Source organism: Larus michahellis, chromosome 4, assembly GCF_964199755.1.
Source record: "Larus michahellis chromosome 4, bLarMic1.1, whole genome shotgun sequence".
Taxonomy (NCBI): Eukaryota; Metazoa; Chordata; class Aves; order Charadriiformes; family Laridae; genus Larus; species Larus michahellis.
In genome coordinates this window covers 31,958,868-31,981,056 of record NC_133899.1, presented here as the reverse complement: position 1 = coordinate 31,981,056, position 22,189 = coordinate 31,958,868, and the positions used below count along the sequence as shown (strand labels likewise).

Sequence of the window (22,189 nt, the reverse complement as noted above, 5' to 3'; positions counted from 1 at the left end):
TTGTTTAGTTATATGGGAATATGGAATAAGTTGCAGAACTGTGAAGAAGTCAGACTGAAATCAATATTCTGAGGCACAAGACATCCATAATGGTCTGATAATTACAACATAAAGCTATACTATCAGTCAATTTACAATAATGCTTTCTAAAATGCCTACTAAAGCAGTCCAGACACACCTGAGACTTCAAAAACAGTCTAAGAACAGCTTTGAAAACAGGTAATTCCTGGTGAGTGTGAAGACTCGCATGTGAATCCCTAACCTGCTGGAGGCTGAAACCTCTCACTGCCGCGCCTCTGAGGCAGTCTGGAAAGGTGCTTTTCATCCAAAAAAACCAATTCCCTCTTCGTTTACCAGATTTGTCCTTTAGGCAAACATGGCTACATTCACAGAGCCAGCTAACACAAAACGCAGAGCTGTGGAAGAAGCGGGGATTAAAAAACCCAACAAACACCAAACAAGCAGGAAAGCGATAAACTTTCATGCACACAAGCCACGGTTAACTCAGCGTGGCTCCTCACACTGCTGCCTTTGCTGAACGCTGAGCTCCAGAAGCTCCGTGTGCTCTGGATTTTCTTGCAAGGGAGAAGGAGAAATAAAACCACAGACACAGATGCAGAAGAGGACAGATAGTCAAGGTTACCTGAGAAGGAAGCAGATTTGATGTTAGCTGGTTTGCTTGAAAGTACTTTGTTTTGTGCAAGTCTACAGCTAAGTTATGTCAGCCTTGTTTCAGACACGGCATTGACTGCCGTGCAAGTTTCGTGCCTCTTTTCCCTAAGAGCGCATAAAAGAAGTGGTAACAAAATCTTACAGAAGCCTTTTCTAATTTAACACAGGTTAAATTATTTCCCATTTATATGTAGTGATTAAGAAAATCACCACCAGCAAGTATCATCTCTTGCCATTTGTAGTAACTGTTCACAAAATAAGTAATTTAAAATTGACTGTATTGCAGGCACCCTATAATTTCTGATGTCTCTCAGTATCGTAGAGGAATACATAGAGGGGAAACATACTGTGTTAACCTTTAAGTGATGCAAATTTAACTAAGACCTCTTCGGAGTAGCAAAGAAACAATGATACAAGTTAGAAAACAAAGCTGCCTTTTTTTCCAGCTTTTCTTTTTTTTAAAAGCAGGAGAAGTGAAGCCACTCAGAATGAGCAGCTGAATTAGCCTGAGACACACCAATAAAGCAGTAGGGAGACAAGCTGCTTTTACGCTGGCTGGTCCTTGCAAAGTCAGACCAGTTCTAGGCACACATCAGTTCTGCACGGTGACTCTGCAAGTTTCAGCAATACAAATTCTTCTACCTGCTGAAGACTTGAGCCAAGATACTAGGCATGTAAAAGCACATCAGCGTAATTTTAAGAACATAATAAAACAGGATATATATTTCTGTTTAAATGCTTCACTACATAAATGCATACGTACCTAATACCTTTCCCGTTAAGCCAAGTAGCCTCTACAAATTGCTATAACTAGGCATAGGTTCCTCAGTAAAGGAATGCACCCAGCTAGATGCTTCGTAATGTAAGGTACAGATATATATATACACACACACACGCATGCATTTCACATATACAGTTTATGAGTTATGAACAAATTATACTAATTCCTACCTGTAACGTGGAGACTTATGCGCACTAAGGAGGCAGGGAAGAGCATCTTTTTAAATATCTTAACATGCAACCGCTCATTTAATGAAAATGGAGGATGGGGAGGGAACCAGAGGGGAATACCCATAGGCGTTCAAACCTGTGGGTTTTGAACCAGAGTTCATAGCGGTTTTGGGGAACTCTCCCAGAGGGACAGAAGATATTCAGTTACTCAACTCAACGCTAATGTTCCCTTTATAAAACTTGGTAACTGCCTGCCTTTCTGCTTTACCCTAAGGCATCTGGTGTCCAATTCAGTGGATCTATTCACACACAGAAAAGCATCAAGAAAAGTTTTCTGCAGATTTGTAATTTGGAAGGCATCTCTGATACTCCCAACAGACACGGCAAAATAAAATAGACATGTCACTGTGAGATATGACAGCTCACATCAATACTTATATCCTCCTGAAGCAGAATGTACTACTGCAACACCTCTCAGTTGTGAGTGACCTATGAAGACCTGTAGTATTGCCTTGTTTCTTTGGTCCAGCCGTATTATATGGACTGAACTTGCAAGTACCTATATGCTATCTCATAATTTAATACAAAGTTATTAATCAAACTTTAATTGAGGAAGCAATGTTTAATTACTACAGTAACTATGGTTTATCTCATGTCCAAGTTTAATACACTGAATACTCACACCAACTGCATGGTTTCATATGACTGAGTCAATGCCTTCAACTATCAGGTTTGAAAAATTTAGCAAAGTGATGTCATTTTCCCCCAGACCAGCTGCTTCTAAAGCACTTGTTGAAATCCTAACTCAGTGGTCTCCTTTTGTGGAGGTGACACTGGAATGTCCTTAACACCCCCCTGCCCCCACCCTCCCCCTTTTTAGGGGTTTGAGAATCTGAAAAGGGTAGCACGCAGTAGGTAAGGTCACTTGTGGGAGGGCAGAGTCTGTCACACACAGAAATGTACTCTCTTCATGTTCAGCAACTTGGTTGGTTCGGGTCTACAGAAAACTAATGAGTTACTGGTGAGTGTCTTCCCCTGACACAACCAACACTAACAAGAAACCAATCAATCTTTCCCCCCTTTTCTACCTCCATGCTAGTTCAGGTGTCTTCCCCAGTACCAGCTTGTGAAAGTAAACATTTGTCATTTTATAGCAACATCATACACTGCGCTTGATCTATCCCTTTCCCCAGAAGTTGTCTCATAGGAATAAGCCTAATTATATACACTCTAAAACGAATGTGAGTACTTGAAGAAAAGAACACCATCCCATGTTGTATTATCTTTTGTTATTACAAAAAGCCAAGAGGAAACCCTTGGTAAGAGTGGAGCATATTAATTATGACAAGACATCATGACATACCAGTTGAGATTTAAGGCCGCTAATAACACTTTTTGTAGCAATTAGTGCAAGATAGTTTTCCCGTATAAACAAATATTTGATGGTAGACTTCAGTGATAAACAATTCACTTGATGACATTTACATATAAATACACATAAATAAAAACCTACGTAATTTAGGTTTGTAGTTAACAAAAAATATGGTCTGAAATGAATTAAATGTAATTGTATCTAGTTGGATCAAAGCTCTTCCTCTAATGATACTCAAGTACATGGGGTATGAAAAGAGTAATTGTACAATTCTCAATTTAGTAAAGTACTACTCTATAAAACAGAATCATGAAAACAGCTCTTACATTTTAATGTAAAGTATAAAATCATATATTTACATTTACATACACTTTACTGAACTACATTGGGTAGCTCACGGTAAAAAAACATCCCTTTTTGAAAATCTTTCAAAAAATACATCAACTGCAGATATGATCAAAAGGTACTAAGTTAGCAGCTGACATAACATCTGTAGTAAAAATATATTTTAGGAAAATACCTGGAAAAATCTAAACATCAATAAACACTTTAAAACTATTTTTGAAGTAAAAATTGTAGCAAAAAACCAGAATAAGCTAGCTAGGAATAATAGGAACTTGCATACTGCTCTTTAAGAGCCACGTAGCGACTTAGAACAGAAGCAGCAGATATGGTAGGAGTTATGTGGTGTAACAATGTGGAAACCGGAGGAAAATAGAAAACTAGTTATCCAGCTTCTCTCTGTTTATTACCATTTTTACTGGGAGAAGTAAAAGAAAAAGATGAGAGACTCCCTCTCACTAACGATATCCTCCATCAAAGGCTAAAACAAATTGGTAAAAGGAACCCAAGAGCCTCGGATCCCAAACTTAAAGACATTTACCGTATATACTTAACAGTTCAATGGACAATAAATTGGATTATTACACTACAAGTTGCAGGTTAACTTTAAGAGTTAACACTATTTTGCAATATGAAGTGCTTTTTTAAGATATATATCTATATAATATATAGATATTTGTAAAATACACGTGCAGATCAGATAGAACGAACTGTGGAAACAGCTTTCTTGAGTCTTTTTTCCCAATTAACAGATCTTTATCTCCTACACAAGGAGTTTCAGGATTCAACAAGGATTTCCACAATATGATCAAGCTCATTAAGATCAGATTTACAATTAGAGTTAGAAGTTGCAGTTGTTGGAGAAGAAAATGTTTCAAGTCCATCACAGTGTCCCATTTTTGTGTTGCTCATCATTCCTGTTAGCATAGTATCAAGATCATAGTAAGAATTGTCAACTTCTGAAAACAGATCTTCAACAGAATTAGGACTTTTGTTCTCCAGTGTCTCAAATATTTGATCTAATGATTTTTGAAAGTTTCCTTTATTTTCTTGTGGATTTTCCATTTCCCACACATTGCTCTGCAGGTTTCTGGGAGCTTGCACTGAAGAGGCTGTTGACATAGTCTCTGAACTATCTTGTGCCTGGTCACCCTCAAAGTCTTTATTGAAAGTACTATAGCCTGGGACATGCTTTCCCTCAGCTTGTTCCCTAGATGAACGACAGAGGATGTCTGTTGAAACAAGACGATCCAGGGATGCCTGCCCTGTACTCTGTGTATTTATCATCTGCCAAGTCCCATCCTGAGTCATTTCCTCTTGGATCTGCCGTACCGTATTGGCTATAAGTACCGAACGACAAAGGTTAGGTTCAACCAGCATATGACACAGCTGAAGTTTAACCAAGGACATATCTAAAAGTGACTGCCGCTGAAGATTATATGAAGGAATAGCCTTAATACCAGCCAGAGTTCCTTCAATATCTTCTTCGCCATCAAAACATTTTCTCTTTAATCCTCGCACAAACATTGTGTCCTGTTAAAAAAAAATAAAACAAAAAATTCTTGTACAACATGAACCGCTCAAGAGGGAGGTGAAAAAAAGACTAAAAAACAAAACAGAATAACTTTAATCTCAAATTTAAACAGCAAATTTTTTTAAGATAGAAACATCAGAATTGTCATACCAGGTTAGAGAATGGCCAGTGTGGTACAACAGGGGACAGGAACATATGGACTGGGTCCCAAAGACGGCACTCGGGAACCAGGGGTGAGCAGGTCCACAAGTCATGGCATCGGAGAGAGGCAGGAGCTCCCAGCTCCTGGCTCCCATTAAGTTCCACACTTGATGGAAGTCAGGAGCTGCTGCTTCGCACAGAAGCAAACATCTCAACGGCTGTATTTCACCTACTGGAGAGGCAGTTTCTCCTCGCTCCTCCCGAGTTTCTACTGGCATGCTTAACCTCTGATTTTGGAAATAAAAATACAACCTGGCACACCATCTTTAAAAGATTTGACCCCTCCAAAACATCAACATTCCTAACAGAGTAACATGAAAAAAATACCATGGGCAGCATACTTGAAAAAGTTAGCTTATTTTGGCTACAGAGAGAGTAAGATCTAGATTTGTTCCATATAACTTGAGACATTCAATTGAGGTGCCTAAAGCAGTCCTTCCGGTTCCCTTACTCAGGTGAGTCAATGTACTGTGTAATTCCAATGTGAATTGTGCAAGTCCAATAAGGATTGGCACAGTCATCCTCTGTATGGGCTTCTGTACTTCTTTCCCAGTTGACTGTAAGAAAGCAAAATTCCCACATTCCTAGCTTAGGTTCACCAGCTAAAAATAAGTGGGGTGCATCCAGTCTTCTCATTTTTCACATCTAGAAATCATTTGCTGAATTTTCCAAGGTATGACTTTCAAGCACTAGCTTCCAGATCATCTTCTGAATTGCACTAATTTTGACAACAGTGCCCTATGCAAATATCGCAGCTGATCTCTTGAAATACAAAGTAAGTTTTTTTTTTTTCCTAAGGCAGTAGAGGTCACTTCTTTTAGTCTTATAAAATTCAGGCTGCTGATGAAAGCTAGTACCTGATCTTTACATTTATACACCTTCATTTTGTCCCTTCTAAGTCTTCTGTCCTTAGAATTCACATTTGCCCAATATCTGGGGATTTTTTTTTAGTGTAGTAACCCAAACAAAAAAAATAATTCAAATAAAAGCTGATAAAAGCAAAATACTATTGCAGTGTCTTCCTGTATTGTTTTCCATTTCCCTTGGTAAGCCGTAACCTCTGCCTTGCTTTTCTGGTTGCTATGGTATGTTCCACATATTTTCAGAGAGCGCTCTCTCAGCTTTTTCAGAGTTACTAAAAATCCACCAAAGTGAAACAACATTGTTCTCAAAATACACTACGTACTTATCTACTCTGAAAACCCGGGGACAGCACAATATCTAGATAAACATTTGCTCTGACTCTGTAGAACACTTCTTACACTGCTGTATATATCCATGAAATAACTTTTTTTTTTGATATGCCGACTCATGAAGAATTCTTTCCACTGAAGGTACAAAACTCTCTAGAAATGATAATATGCAGAGACTACAATATAGAATATATGAACTTGTTTTTATGGTCATTTTTCATAGACTTCTTAAAAGCTACCTATGGATTACCAATATATTAAATGCTTTGGAAGTTTCTTTAAAAATTTTCTCCTATAACCTAAAATATTTGCATTATTCCCATTAAATGCAACCCGAGTTTTTGCTTTATAGTGCCTTTTCTAGATTCTTAGATATTCCTGCAACTTCCTATTGGAGGGTATATGATTTAATTTTTCCTGCAAAGTTGTATGTACAGTAATTTCTAAACACACGCCCCCCCCATGTGAAACTTGACCTCTAGAGGATCTTTTGGGACTACTAATCAACCAGGTATGATTATGTCATCAAATGTTAAACACTCTGTGCAGAGTTTGAAGCTTCTTTTACTTCAGCTTATATTCTTGTGAAGAATAATTAAAACTTCAATTGAATATTACCCTGGTTTCATACATCTATTATTCTAAGGCACACCAACAAAAGAACAGAACACAGCAGCAAACTTGAAAACCTCAATACATCACACACTTCTGGGTGTGCAGAAGAAAAAAAGGTTTATAGATTCTTAAAGGTAAACCTTCAACAGCTTTCACTGGATTTTTTTCTATAACACTTACTTCCAATTAGTATCTTACATCATAAAACCCATTCTTTGTCCTCCTGTTCCTGACACTGCACAAAATACTAGGTTACAGTTTCATTTAAGAAACAAAAAATTACATACCAGTAATTGTGTTTGATGTAGTCCTTCCTCTTCTCCCATGCTACTGAGCAAGAGTCCATACAGTAAGAGTTAGAGCACCACCTACCAAGTATCGGGAAGCAAGATGTCAGCCAAGTACAGGAGATGCAGAACAAAATAGTTTCCCATTTCAGAAACTTATACACCTCTCTTTTCAGTTGCTTCAGTATCTCTATTCTCACAACACTCCTACAAAGTTGAATGGCACTATAAAACCAAATTTACAGCTAGAGCACAAAGGTGATTTGCCTGACAATACACACAAAATCTGGCAGGAGAAGGAAACTGCCAGTTTAAGTCCAAGTCCTAGGCTATTACCCTGACCTTTGGACCAGCCTCTCCCTTATCCCTACGCCTTTGCCATTTAAAGAGCAAACAAGATCTTTAGTGATCATCTGAAAAATTTAAACATGCACAAAAACATATAGAAAGCAAGTCTTCATTGCTTTTATCACAAAACTATAGTTTTCACCTTTGTTGTACAAAACCATGTATCTCTAGCATCTAGAGAAAAAGTGCAAGCGTATACAAAACTGAAACATAGCAAAACCAGGGAGAATTTTCCTTTACCAGCACAGAAACTTTATGACTAAGATTTGCTTTGCAAGATGACAATAATGAAAGTAATGACTGTAATTAAATTGTTTTAATTATAAAAGCTGAGTTTGTAAAACACATTTAAGACAAAATAAGATTTGATATACCAAATACAACTACCAAACACATGCAACAATTCCTTTGATTACTGAAACTTAAAAGAATGGTCCCTTTCAACAGGCTACAAAAACTTATATGATAAAATATGAGAACAATTCAGATACTTTTCTAGACATGTCTGTGCAGTACAAGACAGCTCAGTGTCTGCAACTGAAGTACATACCTAAAAAAGAAACAAGTAAAGAGGATGCATGTGGACATCTATTTTTGTTTTCTATTGTGGCTGGTAATAAAAAAATTTTTGAAGAGTGCTTGATCTCAAAATTGGGGGTGAAGGAGATGGCTGACAAAGGACTTCGGGAGGCCAGGGGGCGCAGAAAACATGTTTTTCTCAAGAAAATGCATACTTGTTAAAATATCACAACAAAAAACCCCACCTTAAACACTCTCAAGCCAAAAATCTTTTGACACGATCCCAAAATATTCAGACTAAAATGCTGTTATGTCATAGAAACTGTATTTTAACCAACTCATAGTCCCATTCTCTTTCTCTTTACGGACTGCGCTCACAGCAACATACGAGACAGGGTCATGAGGCCTATGAACTACAACTCCAGTGAGACACCATAATATCAAGTCAATAAAGTATTTTTTATTTCTGTCAAACACCTTACTACACTATAAAAGTTCAGAAGTTTTTGCTCCCTGGGTATACTTTCAAAACATTCTATAAATGAAGGGTAATCTCTTTGAGAGCCTGTATATGGTAACTATTTGAATCCCCAAATTCCTACTAGATAACGCTATTAGTTTAGCGTAGGTGACAAAGGCACAAACTTTGTTTAAAAAACCCCAGTCAAACAAAAACCCACAGAAAACCTCACAACAACTACAGATAAAGATGATGCAGTCACAAGAACAATAAATGAAAATATTTTCTGGTGCTATTTTGGGTATCTGACAATTTTAGAGGCTTTGTCTGTCTGCCTCCCAAAACAGCAGACTGATACAGCGTTGATGGGAATGCACGAGTTCTTGGTAAAAGAACCACTATCTCATCTACTAAACTAAAAGACATAGGGGATGTTGGCAGACCAGTCCAGTTTGTAATCTATTAACATACTAAAGAAGGAAACAGTTTTCCCATGCAATATAACAATGCATGAGATGTGCTGCATGTGATTCCAGGTTCTTCCCTAGAGCAATAAATAAACCATGCGTACCTCAGTTAAAATAAATTTACATAAAATGCCCATCATAGGAGTTATTTCTTCAGATTCTATTAACTGGCATACAAGCGTGCCTCAGAACCTAAGTTCCCAATAAAAAAAATATTAACTTCATAGCCATTATCAGATGCAATTAAAACCTTGCAAATAAACAACCTTCCCCAGACTTCCCTGCACTATCTTCAACAAGCATTCATCTCAAGAGAATACTAAAGCCTAATTAATTAATATGTAAGTATGTTTCTCTATTGATTTACATATTAACATACTCAAAAAGGCATTAGCCATTGTGTAAAACCTCTTGGTACATGACAGTAAGATTGCTCCTACTTTAGAAGCAAGATGTTCAAAATTCCCTGATAATTTAAAGCAGCCACTGCCTCTGTTCAAGAGGCAATATCTAGACTAGCTGTATCATCTCCCTTCTTCCACTGCTGAGTGTCAGCAGTCCAAACTTAGTATGTTATACTTAACCACTGTTTGAAATAGCTGTACAAAAAAAAGCTGTCAAGGAGACAATGGCTATCTGTAGTATAATACAGTATGAAAAAGGAGGTTTTGTGGTTTGTTGTTTTTTTTTTTTCTTTTTTAATAATAGCACACAGAGCGCAGTATTATGCAATTCATTAATAAGTTTTGCTTTGGGGATCGACAAATTCCCAGTCTGCTTTACAAATAAGGTGCTTGAAATTTGATCCAATTCTTACTAGAGCATCAACTTACGCATTCCAGATTTACAGTAATTTCTGATTCATGTATTAATATGCTGCCAAAAATATACTTAAGCACTTAAGGGAAAAAGCTGTTTGCTAAGAGCCAAGCTAACAGAGAAGACAGGAGATTTTAGCACTGTTCATCTTCAGAAGAAAGCAGACAAGAACTACCTAGGCCAGTTCTGGAGGTTCACTTAAGCAGGGTGCTTTTTCTTTTTGTACAGCCACAAGTATAGTGATGACAGTTAACATGAAAAGGTAAGAAGGTACTGTATCTCCCCTCTACCACTCTAACTCTCTCCCCTCCTCAAAAATTGTCCTTTACAATAGCTGTGGGAAGAAATCAAAGCTATGTGTAATGCTAAAAAGAAGATGGGAAGCCAGGTACTTCTCTTCAGGCACGCGTATGGTTGTGTTGAGTTATAAGGTGGGCTGTGGAGACAGCAAAGGGCTGGCAGGGCCAGAACCATCCCTATTGGGACCGGGACAAAGGGACCTATAAAGCACCGGGGTTTGGTCCACCCCCCGGGCGCAGGGGGCTGGCAGTCACCTCCTCTCCAGGACACTAGGGCTCCGGAATGGGGCACTACCTCCCGAGGACGAGCAGGCTAGGAAGCAGGGGCAGCCGCACGCCCAGGGCACGGGCGACGGCAAGCGGTGCGAGGAGCAGAAGGCTTGAGGAAACGCCGACAACTGAGCCCGGAGGCCGGGGGGGCTAGGTGGCGGGGGGAGCCGTCGGGGAGAGGCGTGACCGGCGGGCGCGGCCGGGGCGGGGAGCGAGCCCCTGCGCAGGCAGCCTGGGGAGGGAGCGCGGCGGGGGCCGAGGCGGGGTTGAGCCGCGATGCGTGCGCTCGGGGAGCCGGGGGAGGTCCCCAGCCACAGCACGCCGGCAGTGGGAGGGGAGCGGCGCCACGGCACGCGGCGGCCGCCCGGGGGTGGAGGCGCGGGCGATGAGGCAGCGCGGCGGGGGAAGGGACCGAGCGGAGCGACCAGCGGCGACGGGAAACCGGGCGCCCGCCCGCCCGCCCCGGCCCCCCTCACCGCCGCAGGGCCGCGCGCGCCCCCGCCAACGGCCGCGGGCGGCGGTTACTCACCGTCCCGCGCTCCCGGCAAACGACCCGCCGCCATTTTGAATCAGCTCCCTCCTCCCGCGGGGTCTGCCGGCACCGGCTGCCCGCCCGCGCCCTCCCCGCGCGGAACCCCGGGGGACAGGCGGCCCGGCCCGGGACCCACCCGCCGCGCCCGACCCGACCCAGCCCAGCCTAGCCCAGCCTACCCTACTCACCACCTCGATGCCGACGCTCCGGCCGCCGCCTGCCAGCGCAGGAGGCTCCGCTCCCGCCTCACCGACCGCTCCGCGCCTGAGGGAGGGGGCGGGGCCCATCCTTACGGTTGGCCCCGCCTTCCCCCGCCCGCCATCTTATTGTCAAAGCCCACAAAGGAACCCGCTTCCTCCTCCCCGCCCCCGTCTTCCCGCTGGGGGGCGGGCCTTCCCGGCAGCCACGCCTACAAGGGAACGGCGGTCTCCTATTGGCTGTCGCCAAACCATACAGGCGCCGCTCGCCGCCGCGATTGGTGGGCGGTTGCCATGGCGCTCGGCCTCGCCCGACCCCCGGCACCGCCTGCGGGAGGCTGCGGGGTTGCCATGGCGGCCGAGCCCTTCCCCTCGGCCGTGAGAGGCTGGCGGGAGGCGGAGGCGGGGGGCGAGGCGGGGCCGCCCCGATTTCAAACGGCAGCCAAGGGCCGGCGGCGTGTCTGGGCTCCCGGCCACGGGCTCCGGCGGGAACAGGTTCAGACCTGGCCTCGCTGCAGCCCGCGGGGCGCCCAGGGAGCCGCAAGGGGGATAGGCCGCGCCGCCTCCCCCACTGGGCCAGGCCGCTCGCTGCCGTCGGGCGCCGCTTCCCTCAGGGCCGGGGAGTCCCCGGCGCCAACCGCTGCCGGCCGGCCCGCCCTCGCAGCCACTTCCCCCCTCCCCCCCGGTGCTGCCGCCCGGCGCGGGTGCCAGGCCTCATGACTCCATTAGCAAGGCTTGTGGCATTTCCTGTTTGGGCCCGGCCTCCCGGCTCCGCGTCTCGCAGCCCGACGACGGGGGAAGCTGCTCCGTTGGGGCGATGGGGAGGGAAGGGGTGAAGCTTCGCACCTCTCGGGAAGCCACCGTCCCAAAAGCTTCAACCGCCCCCCAAGCGGGGAAAAAAACAAAACAAAACCCGAAAGCTTGGAGCGCTGCCGTGACTTCCAGCTCGATGCTGCTGCACATCTGCAAGTACTTAGGCCGACCGAGCGTTTCTCGGTCGCTTTGCCGGTCTTGCAGCTACGTGCCGGCTGTCTGCAAAGCCGCCAGAAAGGGAGGAGGCGGGGGGGAGCCGGCCTTGTCCTGGCTGCGGCTGGCGGTAGAGAGCCGCAGAGGCACAGCAGCTGCTGCCGCCAGCCCGCGGCTCGGGCAGGGGGAGGATCTGCTGCCCCCGGTGGGGCGGGGAGCGAGGAGAGAAAGAAAATGGAGAAAGGGTAGGCTAGGCGGTGGGGGAGGAGGGGACATCAGCTGGGCTTGGGGTGAGGTTCGATGGGAAGGGCCGTAAACAACAGCGAGCTGTAGCTTGATACGAGAAAGCAGGAGGAAATAGCATTTCCATAGCAAAGCAGATCAGCTTGGGGGACAAGACAGGTTACAAAGTGCAGCATTTCCCCTTGTTTTTTTTTTTTTTTACAGTTTCTTGCACTGTGCTTATGACATCATGGTGCAGAAATACGAGTGAAAACTTTGAAAGAAAATACCACAAAGATAGATGTTCTTATGCTCTATTCAGCTTGACATTGGCTTATTCTAGTTTCGCTGCAAAGAATTCAAATAGGCAATCCTACAACAAATCCCCCAAGAACCTCTGAGCCTTTCTGGACTTTCCTTTCGAGGCAGTGTGGGTGTTGGTCCCTGGGGGATCAGTGCTAGAGGAGTTAATTGGTATCGCTCTTTCTAGTGGTAGCATCATCTATATAGTAAGGTACGTAAGTCTGCTCTCCTTATCCTTTTTTTTTTTTTCCCCTTTTAGATACGATGAGAAGCTCTTGACATTTTTATTTGTGTGGGGTTTTTTTCTGCAATAAATTTTCCAGTGAAACAAGAGGATGTCTGATGGCTTAAAGATGACACCATTTATATTTCCGATTAAGCCACTGAAAGAAAAATTGTGAAAGGGTCTCAGCACTCCATCTTCTCTGAAAAGCTGAGAAACTATGTCTCATCGAGGTATGACAAGATTTGATTATTCTCAGGAGAAAACAACTCTCATATCTCACATATGTGAGAAACAAAACTTGAAAAGTCAAAATGGAAAAATCTGGACAGACCTATGCAAAACAATTCAGACCAAATTACTTACTAGAAAGCAAACATTCTCTGCTAGGACTAACATAGCGTTATAAAGAATTTAATTTAATTGTAACCATGATGTGATAAAGAGAATGATCAAAACTTAGCTACACGGTGAAGTTTTTCATCCTACTACTGGTTTCAGTAAACGAAATTTTAACATCAGCGTTAAAAAGAAAAGGTAAAACCCTGGTAATTTCCTAAACATGTATTTATATATTGAGAAAGCTATCTCAGCCCATGAAACTTTCACAGCTAAAATAATCTGCAAGCAAAAGCAAACTGATGCCAAAGTTGAAGTTCTAGAGACAAAGCATGGAGCAGAACTGGAAAGAGATGTCTGCAAAGCAACCTGGTAGGGGAAACTGAAATGAAGACAATAACTGCATAAAAAAAAGGGGGGGGGGAATTACAAGTCAGAAATGGCAGGAGACTTTTAAATCGAAAGGTGATTCAGAATATGTACTCAAAGCTTCTAGAAAATTGAGGGGCATTGCACTTTGTGAGACACTGCAGAGCAACCTGCGTGCTGATGAAATGACTAACGCGGATGACAGGGAAGAAAATGATGCAAACCAGTGCAGCAGATCTCCCCTAGGAAGACGGGTCATCACTGGCACCCAGCAAAATCTTCAGAGTGAGTGGCAGTCCTGAGGGGATTTAAAAGCACTGGCGACATTTATACAAGTGTGATCGCCAAAGAGGGGTGAATGGGATGCCCTTTTTGTCTGAAAACTGGAGGTACAGTGTTGGTTTAACAGGAGCAGGCGTTGCCTTGACCTCTCCGAGCGGGTCCAAGGTGCAGATGTTGGGTCTCATTTGAGCTGGAGCCCCTGCCCGGGAGCAGGAGCGCCAGCTCAAGTGGAGCTGCTGCCCTGAGCCCCTTCCTTTGGCTGGGCAGTGGTTAGCTTGTGCTCGGCACGGATGAAGGACGAGCCCAGCTGCAATCTGCAAGAGCTGCATGTGCACGTGCGTGCCACCTCCCCCATGACTGAGCGGCAGCAGGAACTGTGCTGGCAGCCAGCTCCAGCTCTCCTGATCCCGCAGCCTGCCTGCTCTCCCAGGAGCCCTAGGCTGCCTCTTCCTCCGGTGGTGGCTGGTACCGGGTGGTGTGACCTGCGTGCCATGCTTGTTGGAAATCAGCTACTACTCCCTCCCTCCCAGCCCCCTTCCTTCCCTTCTGGAGCAAGCCCGTGCTGGGCTGTGCTTGATGCCTCAGGAGCTTTGCTGCTCCTTTCTCAGAGCTGCTCAGCCCCTGCTGAGCTGGCCAGACTTTCACACATCAGTGGTGACGGGAAGGCTGGTTTAGAGTTGGACGGTGTTTATAAAACCGCAGAAATTAATAGGAACTCAATGGTTGGGAGCAGGGCTGAAACTGCGCTTCTAAAAGACAAAAAAAAAAAAAAAAAAGCGTCAGAATTTCCAGTTTATTTGTGCAATTTCTAGCTGCACAAAGGATCTCAGTCGATGACATTTCCATGTTACAAATTATTGTAATAATAGTGACTTTAAATAGTTTTAAAGGGCTAATGCAGATAATCTTTATGTAGGTGAATAAGAAACAGAAATCCATGCAGAATTAAGTTCTTCACTTTCCATGGGATCACTGCACTGGTATTATTTCTGGCCTGTGGAGAGGTCTCTCCAAGGGAGTGTTTCTTGGGCTCTGACAGGCACTGCCTCTTACTCGGTGTTTGTACGAGGCTTAGCGCAGTGTTTCACAACCAGTGGCTTGCAAGCCCTCAGATAAAGAAGGCAGGAAAATTAAGTCAGGAGGTTGCTTAAGCTTTGAAACAAATAGTTTCAGCGAGATAGGATGGAGCCCTGTCTCAATATCAATACCGAGTTTTCCACTCTGCGCTCGTGTGTGGCTGCAGTGTTTTCTGTCTCTGGGCCGAGGGCCCCAGGGTTTATGTAGCTGGGCGAATAGTTCAGAGTAGGGTTGTGCAGTCTGAGGCAGGAAAACGTGTGCTTGTGCTGCCAGTGCTTGGAGCCAACCAGACATGACTCAGCCCTGAACTGGAAGCCATGAGGTGTCATCAATGCGGTGCTGTGCTCTGGCTAGCAAGTCGTATTGCGAGACGAGGTGTGTTAGCTCAAGCTCTGCGCTATACCGGCACGACTGCCTGAGGTTTGGAAGGGTTTTGGCTGTGATCCCGCCGGTTCAGAACGGGGAGAGAACTTACTTGCCTCTGCCTGCTAAAGACAATGCGACTTGCTCTGAGTTTATATTGTTTCTCTCATAATTACTGTTTGATTAAAGTGTTTAAGATATGTTTGTCTTTTTAATTTGGCTCCAGAGTAGGGCAGGAGGCCCACTTGTAATGTACTGTTTCCTTTAAGCCCAACCTGGCAAATTCTGATTAGCTCTGAGATAGGCAGCATTATGAAACAGTCCTGAGTGCTTCTGCAGGCAAGCACATTCCTGCAGCAGAGCTAGCCTAAAAAATCCAGGAGCAGATGGAAGAAAGGCTAAGAAGGTAATTAAATATGCCTATTCCCTAAGAAGTAAGCCTGTTGTAGCAGCTCAGCTGGGCCCCGTCAGCCAGGTACAGGATACAACTTCATTGCGTCTGGTCTGCAGTCACAGCGCACTGAATTTAAGAGAAAGTGTTTTCGTATCGTTAGAGCCTGTTAATGTGTGGACCACCAAAGGTGGTTGGAAGTTCTGCTCAGCCTTCAGTGAAGGTAAGCTTCTCCTACACGGCTCTGAGCCTGGAAGAGCTGTTGCTTTACCTGTAGGAGAGGGCTGGACAAAGAAGAGCAGGCATCTGGTGCCTGTAAAACAAACCAAAGCATTCATAGTAAGTGAGTGAGCGTTTGTGGGCTAACTGTAGCTTGATGTTGGATGATAATGATGCTGGCATCAAATGTCAGTGGCTTACAAAATGAGAATAGCATAGTCAGAGCACTCATCACACCAACACATCCATGCACCAGCTAATACATGTCTGAATATGGCAACAATTGTCTGGCTCTATTGGCTCATCTGGGTGTTGGTGCTGGCAAAAAACTGAGGAGCGGTAGTAGGTGATAGGAGGGAGGACATGTGGCTGTCAGTACAACAGTGGTAAAGCAAATCTGTTCCTAGGCAGAAATCTCTCTGCCTCAGGCCACCAGCCTCAGGCCCCAGGTTTTATGGCTGTGGGTATCTGATCTATCTACTAGGAGGCCAGGGGGATTAGAGATGACATGAGCTAAGAAATGAGCAAAGAATGAGCTAAAAAGAGCTTGTTCAGACTGAGAAACCCCGTGTGCTAAAACCAGCACCACTGTGTTTATCCAGGTCAGCTAGTAACTCTATGGAACCTATAATAAATTGATAAGAAGAGGTATTAATATGTTTTGACTGAAGGAAATACAGTGGAAACAGGACACAGAAAAGCTGTTAGGCTTGTACTACTCTGCAAACTCTTCTAGCCTGCCTGGCTAAAGTGGTTGTGTTGGAGTTAAGGACCCTTCCACAGACAGCGGTAAAAGTTACTGACCATCAATTTCCTCTTATGGTGGAAAAGACCTGAAAGAAAGAGTGTCCTCATATTAAAATATCTGTTAATGCTCCTCAATGACCAGAATATGAGAAAATTAAAATAAAAGAAGTGTTTTTGGCCAGATTTACAGTTGCCAGCAAGTTCAGAGGAAGCGTTCTCCGTGGTGGGTGATACGCAAAACTGCAAAAGCCAAAGGAGCTACAAAGCACACTTGAGAAATTCCAGCGACGAAACCACAAATAATGCGTATGCACACTGGCAAGCAGGGGCCGACAGCCAGTATGTGGCTTTGTGTGGCTGGTGGACATCTGTGGTAGGAACAAAGCCCAGATGTTACGAAGTTAAGACTTTCAAAACAGTACCTAGGAAGATACTAAAACTGCACTAGCAAAGCATTGTGCACTATACCAAACAGCAGAAGTCTCCAGATTATGCAGTAGCAGCCAGCAAAGATGGATTTTAAAGTGATGAATGTTGTTTGGGGCTTTATTTTAAGGCTTCTAAGCCCTCATCTGGGTCATCACAGTAGTTCTGGTTTATATTTGTGAGGGGCAAGATTGTTTTGTTGTTGCGAAAGTGTTGCGTTATAAAGGTTTTCTAATAACCAGAGGAACACACCTACTTGCTTCATAACAGGGATTTTCTTTTAAACATACATTTTGGACACTTGAATGCCATGTTTTCTGGTGCCGCTTAAAATATGTATTCTATAACTAAGCATAAATACCATAGGGTATGACAGTTGCTATAGCAACTAAGCATCTACTATTAAATAGCACCCACAAGCTCAAAAAACATGTGCAGCCTGTCACACAGGGTATTCCTTTCTTTGCAGCAAGCTAAGTACCATATTTTCATCTCGGGAGTTAGTCTGTTTCTGATGAATGTGTTTGTGCTGTGCATATGAAGATCTTTTTTCCCTCACCAGCTCTACCTTCCTTTGAAAACTGCAGATACTGTAAGAGCAAAATAGCCTGAAGCAGTTGCCAGCTGAAGAAGTTAATGAATAATTCCTTTTTCATATGTCCTCGAACATACATTAGAGCGTGGCTTTCAGATCTTTTAGGCCAGCTTTGAGCCTTACACCTTTGCTGTTCTGCATCTTTTGATATTGCAGTGTTTTGCTCTTGAAACCAGCCTTTTGAAAGGCACTGTGCTGTTTCTAGAAGTTGTGTCCCTGAAAATTACAATACCAGTGGGAAACTAATTTCCGCAGTAGTGGCAAACTGGAGAGTTACAATTCAAACGCAGAGTTAAAGGTAACAAAACAATTTTAAGAATATGTAGGTCAGTTGTTTATTTTTGAGTTTGCCTTAAAGTTGTTAAGCATTTGGACCATGAAAACCAGAGGAAAAAAGTAGAAAAATAAGAACACCGAGTTTCTTATGCAGTAAGTTAATTCTAGCAGTTGAGACTGTACTAACAAGCCGTTGACAGCGTTAGTGAAATGTGATTTTCCTTAGACCCATCATTAATAACAAGGAGAATAATATTAAGCATCCATAAGAGCAATATGCTGGTATAGAAGTTAATGCTTTATCTGCAAGTTAAATTGACCCTCTCTGCTCCTTGGAATAGTAGATGAAGGCTGTGATGTCTCATTGGAGTGTTTGGATTGTTTCCAAATTTTATTTCAGAGTCTGGTGAATTTGTAGGTTAAATTAGAAAATGTACTGTATCCACAAATTATTGCTGATGTTGATTTGATGGTTACTTATCAGAATTAAACAGTATATAAGAAAAAAATTAATAAATTATAGTAGAAACATAGCAATTATAGTCTAACGAGGATATCAAAAAATGAGGATAAGAAGTAGGTAAACTAAGGCGCGATTTTTTTACCCTATCTTTTTCTAAAAGAATGATTGCTAATGCCTGTTTTGCCTTATCTGGTTAAAGGGTTAACCCAATTAGAAACATGAATATGAACACAGATAACAGGCTGTGAGCTGGTCTTATTCTCTGCTGCGGTCCTGTGCCTTGATGGGACTGACAGCAATAAAGGAATGGTAACTCGTGTCTCCTGGTCCTCTTTTGGTTCCCAGCAAACATTTCAACATGTCTAATGTTAACGGAATAATAAATCTTTAATTGGCCTTACTTAATCCGACTAACAAATAGCCCCAAATGCCAATGGACTTGGGATAAAGCCACAGGAGCTGCAGTGAGCGGTGGTGCAGGATGATGTGGAGAGTGGTTTGCCAAGGCAGGGAGGCAGAGTGGGGCTCTGTGAAAGAGTTGTTTAGAATTTGCTGGGTGTTTAGATACTGCAGGGGCTGTGGCTCAGCTGAATGCCTTAGATGGTATGTTTGCCTCCTGCCACTTACATCCTCTCCAGGGAATCATGGACAGATCCCGGCAAGTCCCGTCATCTTTCAGTTTTTGTTGTGTGATGCAAGGGAACTGATTCTCTTTTTCTCCCCATGATTTTTCGTGATTGTTTTCAATGCTGTTTTTTTTGTTGTTGTTCTTGTTTGTAGCCACTATTTCAAAAAGATTGCATGTTTCTGCCATAGCTGGATAAACGTTATAAACGAATCTTATGTCTGCTTCAACAGCTGTATGGTAACATGAGCACACATACACACACTCATCTGTACGGACTGTTTTACCTAGCAGCATGAAATCTTACAAATTTATGATTACAGGCTGTGAACTTAAGATATATAAGGGATACGAATTTTTTTTTTCTTCCACTGTGAAGTCCACCATGGCCAGCAGGAGAAATAGGCTAGAGTCTGGTGCCCTCTTGTGGAAAACATCATCCCGTGATTTAAAAGCGATCAGGGCTTGAATTGCACTGGAAAACACAAAGAAGTTTATCCAAAACAAATACTGGAAGTATAGAAAAGGGGAAGTAACTTCTCAGTGTCATTTCTGAAATGAAACTTCTGCTGCATAGTTCAGAATAGAGGCAGTAGTCTCCCAACCAATAGTTACAGAATCACAGAATGGTAGGGGTTGGAAGGAACGTCTGGAGATCATCTGCCAGAGCAGGTTCACCTAGAGCAGGTTGCACAGGAATGCGTCCAGGCAGGTTTTGAATGTCTCCAGGGACGGAGACTCCACCACCTCTCTGGGCAGCCTGTGCCAGTGCTCTGCCACCCTCAAAGGAAAGAAGTTCCTCCTCACGTTTATGTGGAACTTCCTATGCTCAAGTTTGTGCCCATTACCTCTTGTCCTGTTGCTGGGCACCACTGAAAAGAGCCTGGCCCCATCCTCCTGACACCCACCCTTTAAGTATTTATAAGTGTTGATAAGATTCCCCCTCAGGCTTCTTTTTTTCCAGACTGAAAGGACCCAAATCCCTCAGCCTTTCTACATAAGAGAGATTTTCCAGTCCCCTAATCATCTTGGTAGCTCTCTGCTGCACCCTCTCCAGCAGTTCCCTGTCCTTCTTGAACCGGGGAGCCCAGAACTGGACACAGTACTCCAGATGAGGCCTCACCAGGGCAGAGTAGAGGGGGAGGATGACCTCCCTCGACCTGCTGGCCACACTCTTCTTGATGCACCCCAGGATGCCATTGGCCTTTTTGGCCACGAGGGCACATCACTGGCTCATGGTCATCCTGTTGTCCACCAGGACTCCCAGGTCTCTTTCCACAGAGCTGCTCTCCAGCAGGTCAGCCCCCAACCTGTACTGGTGCATGGGGTTATTCCTCCCCAGGTGCAGCACCCTACACTTGCCCTTGTTGAATTTCATAAGGTTTTTCTCTGCCCAGCTCTCCAGCCTGTCCAGGTCTTGCTGTATGGCAGCACAGCCTTCCAGTGTGTCAGCCACTCCTCCCAGCTTGGTGTCATCAGCAAACTTGCTGAGGGTGCACTGTATCCCCTCATCCAGGTCATTGATGAATATATTGAAGAGGACTGGACCCAGTACTGACCCCTGGGGAACACCACTCGTCACTGACCTCCAACTAGACTCTGTGCCCCTAATCATGACCCTCTGAGCTCCATCTTTCAACCAGTTTTCAATCCACCCCACTGTCCATTCATCTAGCCCACACTTCCTAAGCTTCCCTGTGAGGATGCTGTGGGAGGCTCTGTTGAAAGCCTTGCTGAAGTCAAGGTAGACGACATCCACTGCCCTGCCCTCATTTATCCATCCAGTCATGCCATCGTAAAAGGCTATCAGATTAATCAGATATGATTTCTCCTTGGTGAATCCGTGTTGACTGCTTCTGATAGCTTTCTTTTCCTCCACATGCTTTGAGATGACACCCAGAACGAGCTGTTCCATCATCTTTACAGGGATGGAGGTGAGTCTGACTGGCCTGTAGTTCCCCGGCTCCTCATTCTTGCCCTTTTTGAAGACTGGAGTAACACTGGCTTTCCTTCAGTCCTTGGGCACCTCGGCTGTTCTCCAGGACTTTTCAAGGATGATGGAGAGCAGCCCAGCAATGACTTCTGCCAGCTCCCTTAGCACTCGTGGGTGCATCCCACAAGGACACATGGACTTGTGGGTATCCAGTTTACTTAACTGATCTCTAACTTGATCCTCCTCAACCAAGGGGAAGTCTTCCTTCATCCAGACTTTCCCTGTTACTTTCTCCAAAGTCTGGGACTCCTGAGGGCTGGCCTGAGCAGTAAAGACTGAAGCAAAGAAGGCATTCAGTAGCTTCGCCTTCTCTGCATCCTTTGTTCCCATGGCTCCTGTCTCATTTAACAGCAGGCCTAGTTTTCTCTGGTTTTCCTTTTGTCTCCAATATATTTGAAGAAACGCTTCCTGTTGACCTTGACATGCCTTGCCAGGTTTAATTCCAAGAAGGCCTTGGCTTTCCATGTTTTCATCCCTGCATACTCTGACAGCATTCTTGTAATCTTCCCAAGTGGTCATAGTTGACTGTTGTGTTGAATATTTGAATAATAGGTCCCTTTCATGAAAGCTTTTCTTCATGTTAGTCAATCAGTCTTATGATGCTGAACCACTGACAAGTCAGGATTATACATTAATATTGTTTTATGTCATGAAAGGATATGTCCAAGTTACATTTCTACATTAAAGAAAAAAAAAGATTTTCTCAAAATTTTGGATGTTTGAAGTCATTATGATCTGAAACCTAGGCCACCAAAAAAAGTTCATATTCACATTCAACTTTTCACAGCCTTCAGGGAAGGAGGGCTGGTTTCACCACTTTGCTTTAACTTAACGTTGATTTATTTGTAATGGTTTTCAGTATCTCCAGAGAAAAATAGGTTATTTTCTGGGACTTTTCCTTGTACAGTATTGGTTCTCATCTTGGAATTTGACTAAGAAATGTTTCTAGTATCTGAAACTGAATGATAAGAAAATCAAAGGACAAATATTTAATATAATTTCCAGCTTCTTCCCTCTCATGAGAGGGGAATGTTTCTGGTCAGAAGAGGGAGTGACTCGTCCTTGAATAAAGCAAGCAGGGTCCACTCAGCCTCTCATTAGGGAAAGCCCCATGCTCAGTTATAAAATCACACACGCCTTTGAATTCTGCTTTTGTGGACTACTGAAGTTACCTGCTGACCTTTTGTTTCCCATTGAATCTTTTCTGTTATTACGTTACAGTCTGTCTGTAT

At 43.8% G+C, this 22,189-nt stretch overlaps 1 protein-coding gene across 1 annotated transcript; it reads right to left on the bottom strand.

Annotated features, from left to right (window-relative positions):
- Positions 1 to 2,872: 2,872 nt before the first annotated feature.
- On the bottom strand, positions 2,873 to 11,221 carry CDCA4 (cell division cycle associated 4). The gene is given in 5 exon segments (XM_074583794.1): positions 2,873 to 4,870; positions 5,022 to 5,137; positions 5,140 to 5,299; positions 7,168 to 7,248; positions 11,070 to 11,221. Coding segments are annotated over 4 exon segments (1,071 nt in total). The 5' UTR covers positions 7,207 to 7,248; positions 11,070 to 11,221; the 3' UTR covers positions 2,873 to 4,114.
- Between the last annotated feature and the right edge of the window lie 10,968 nt (positions 11,222 to 22,189).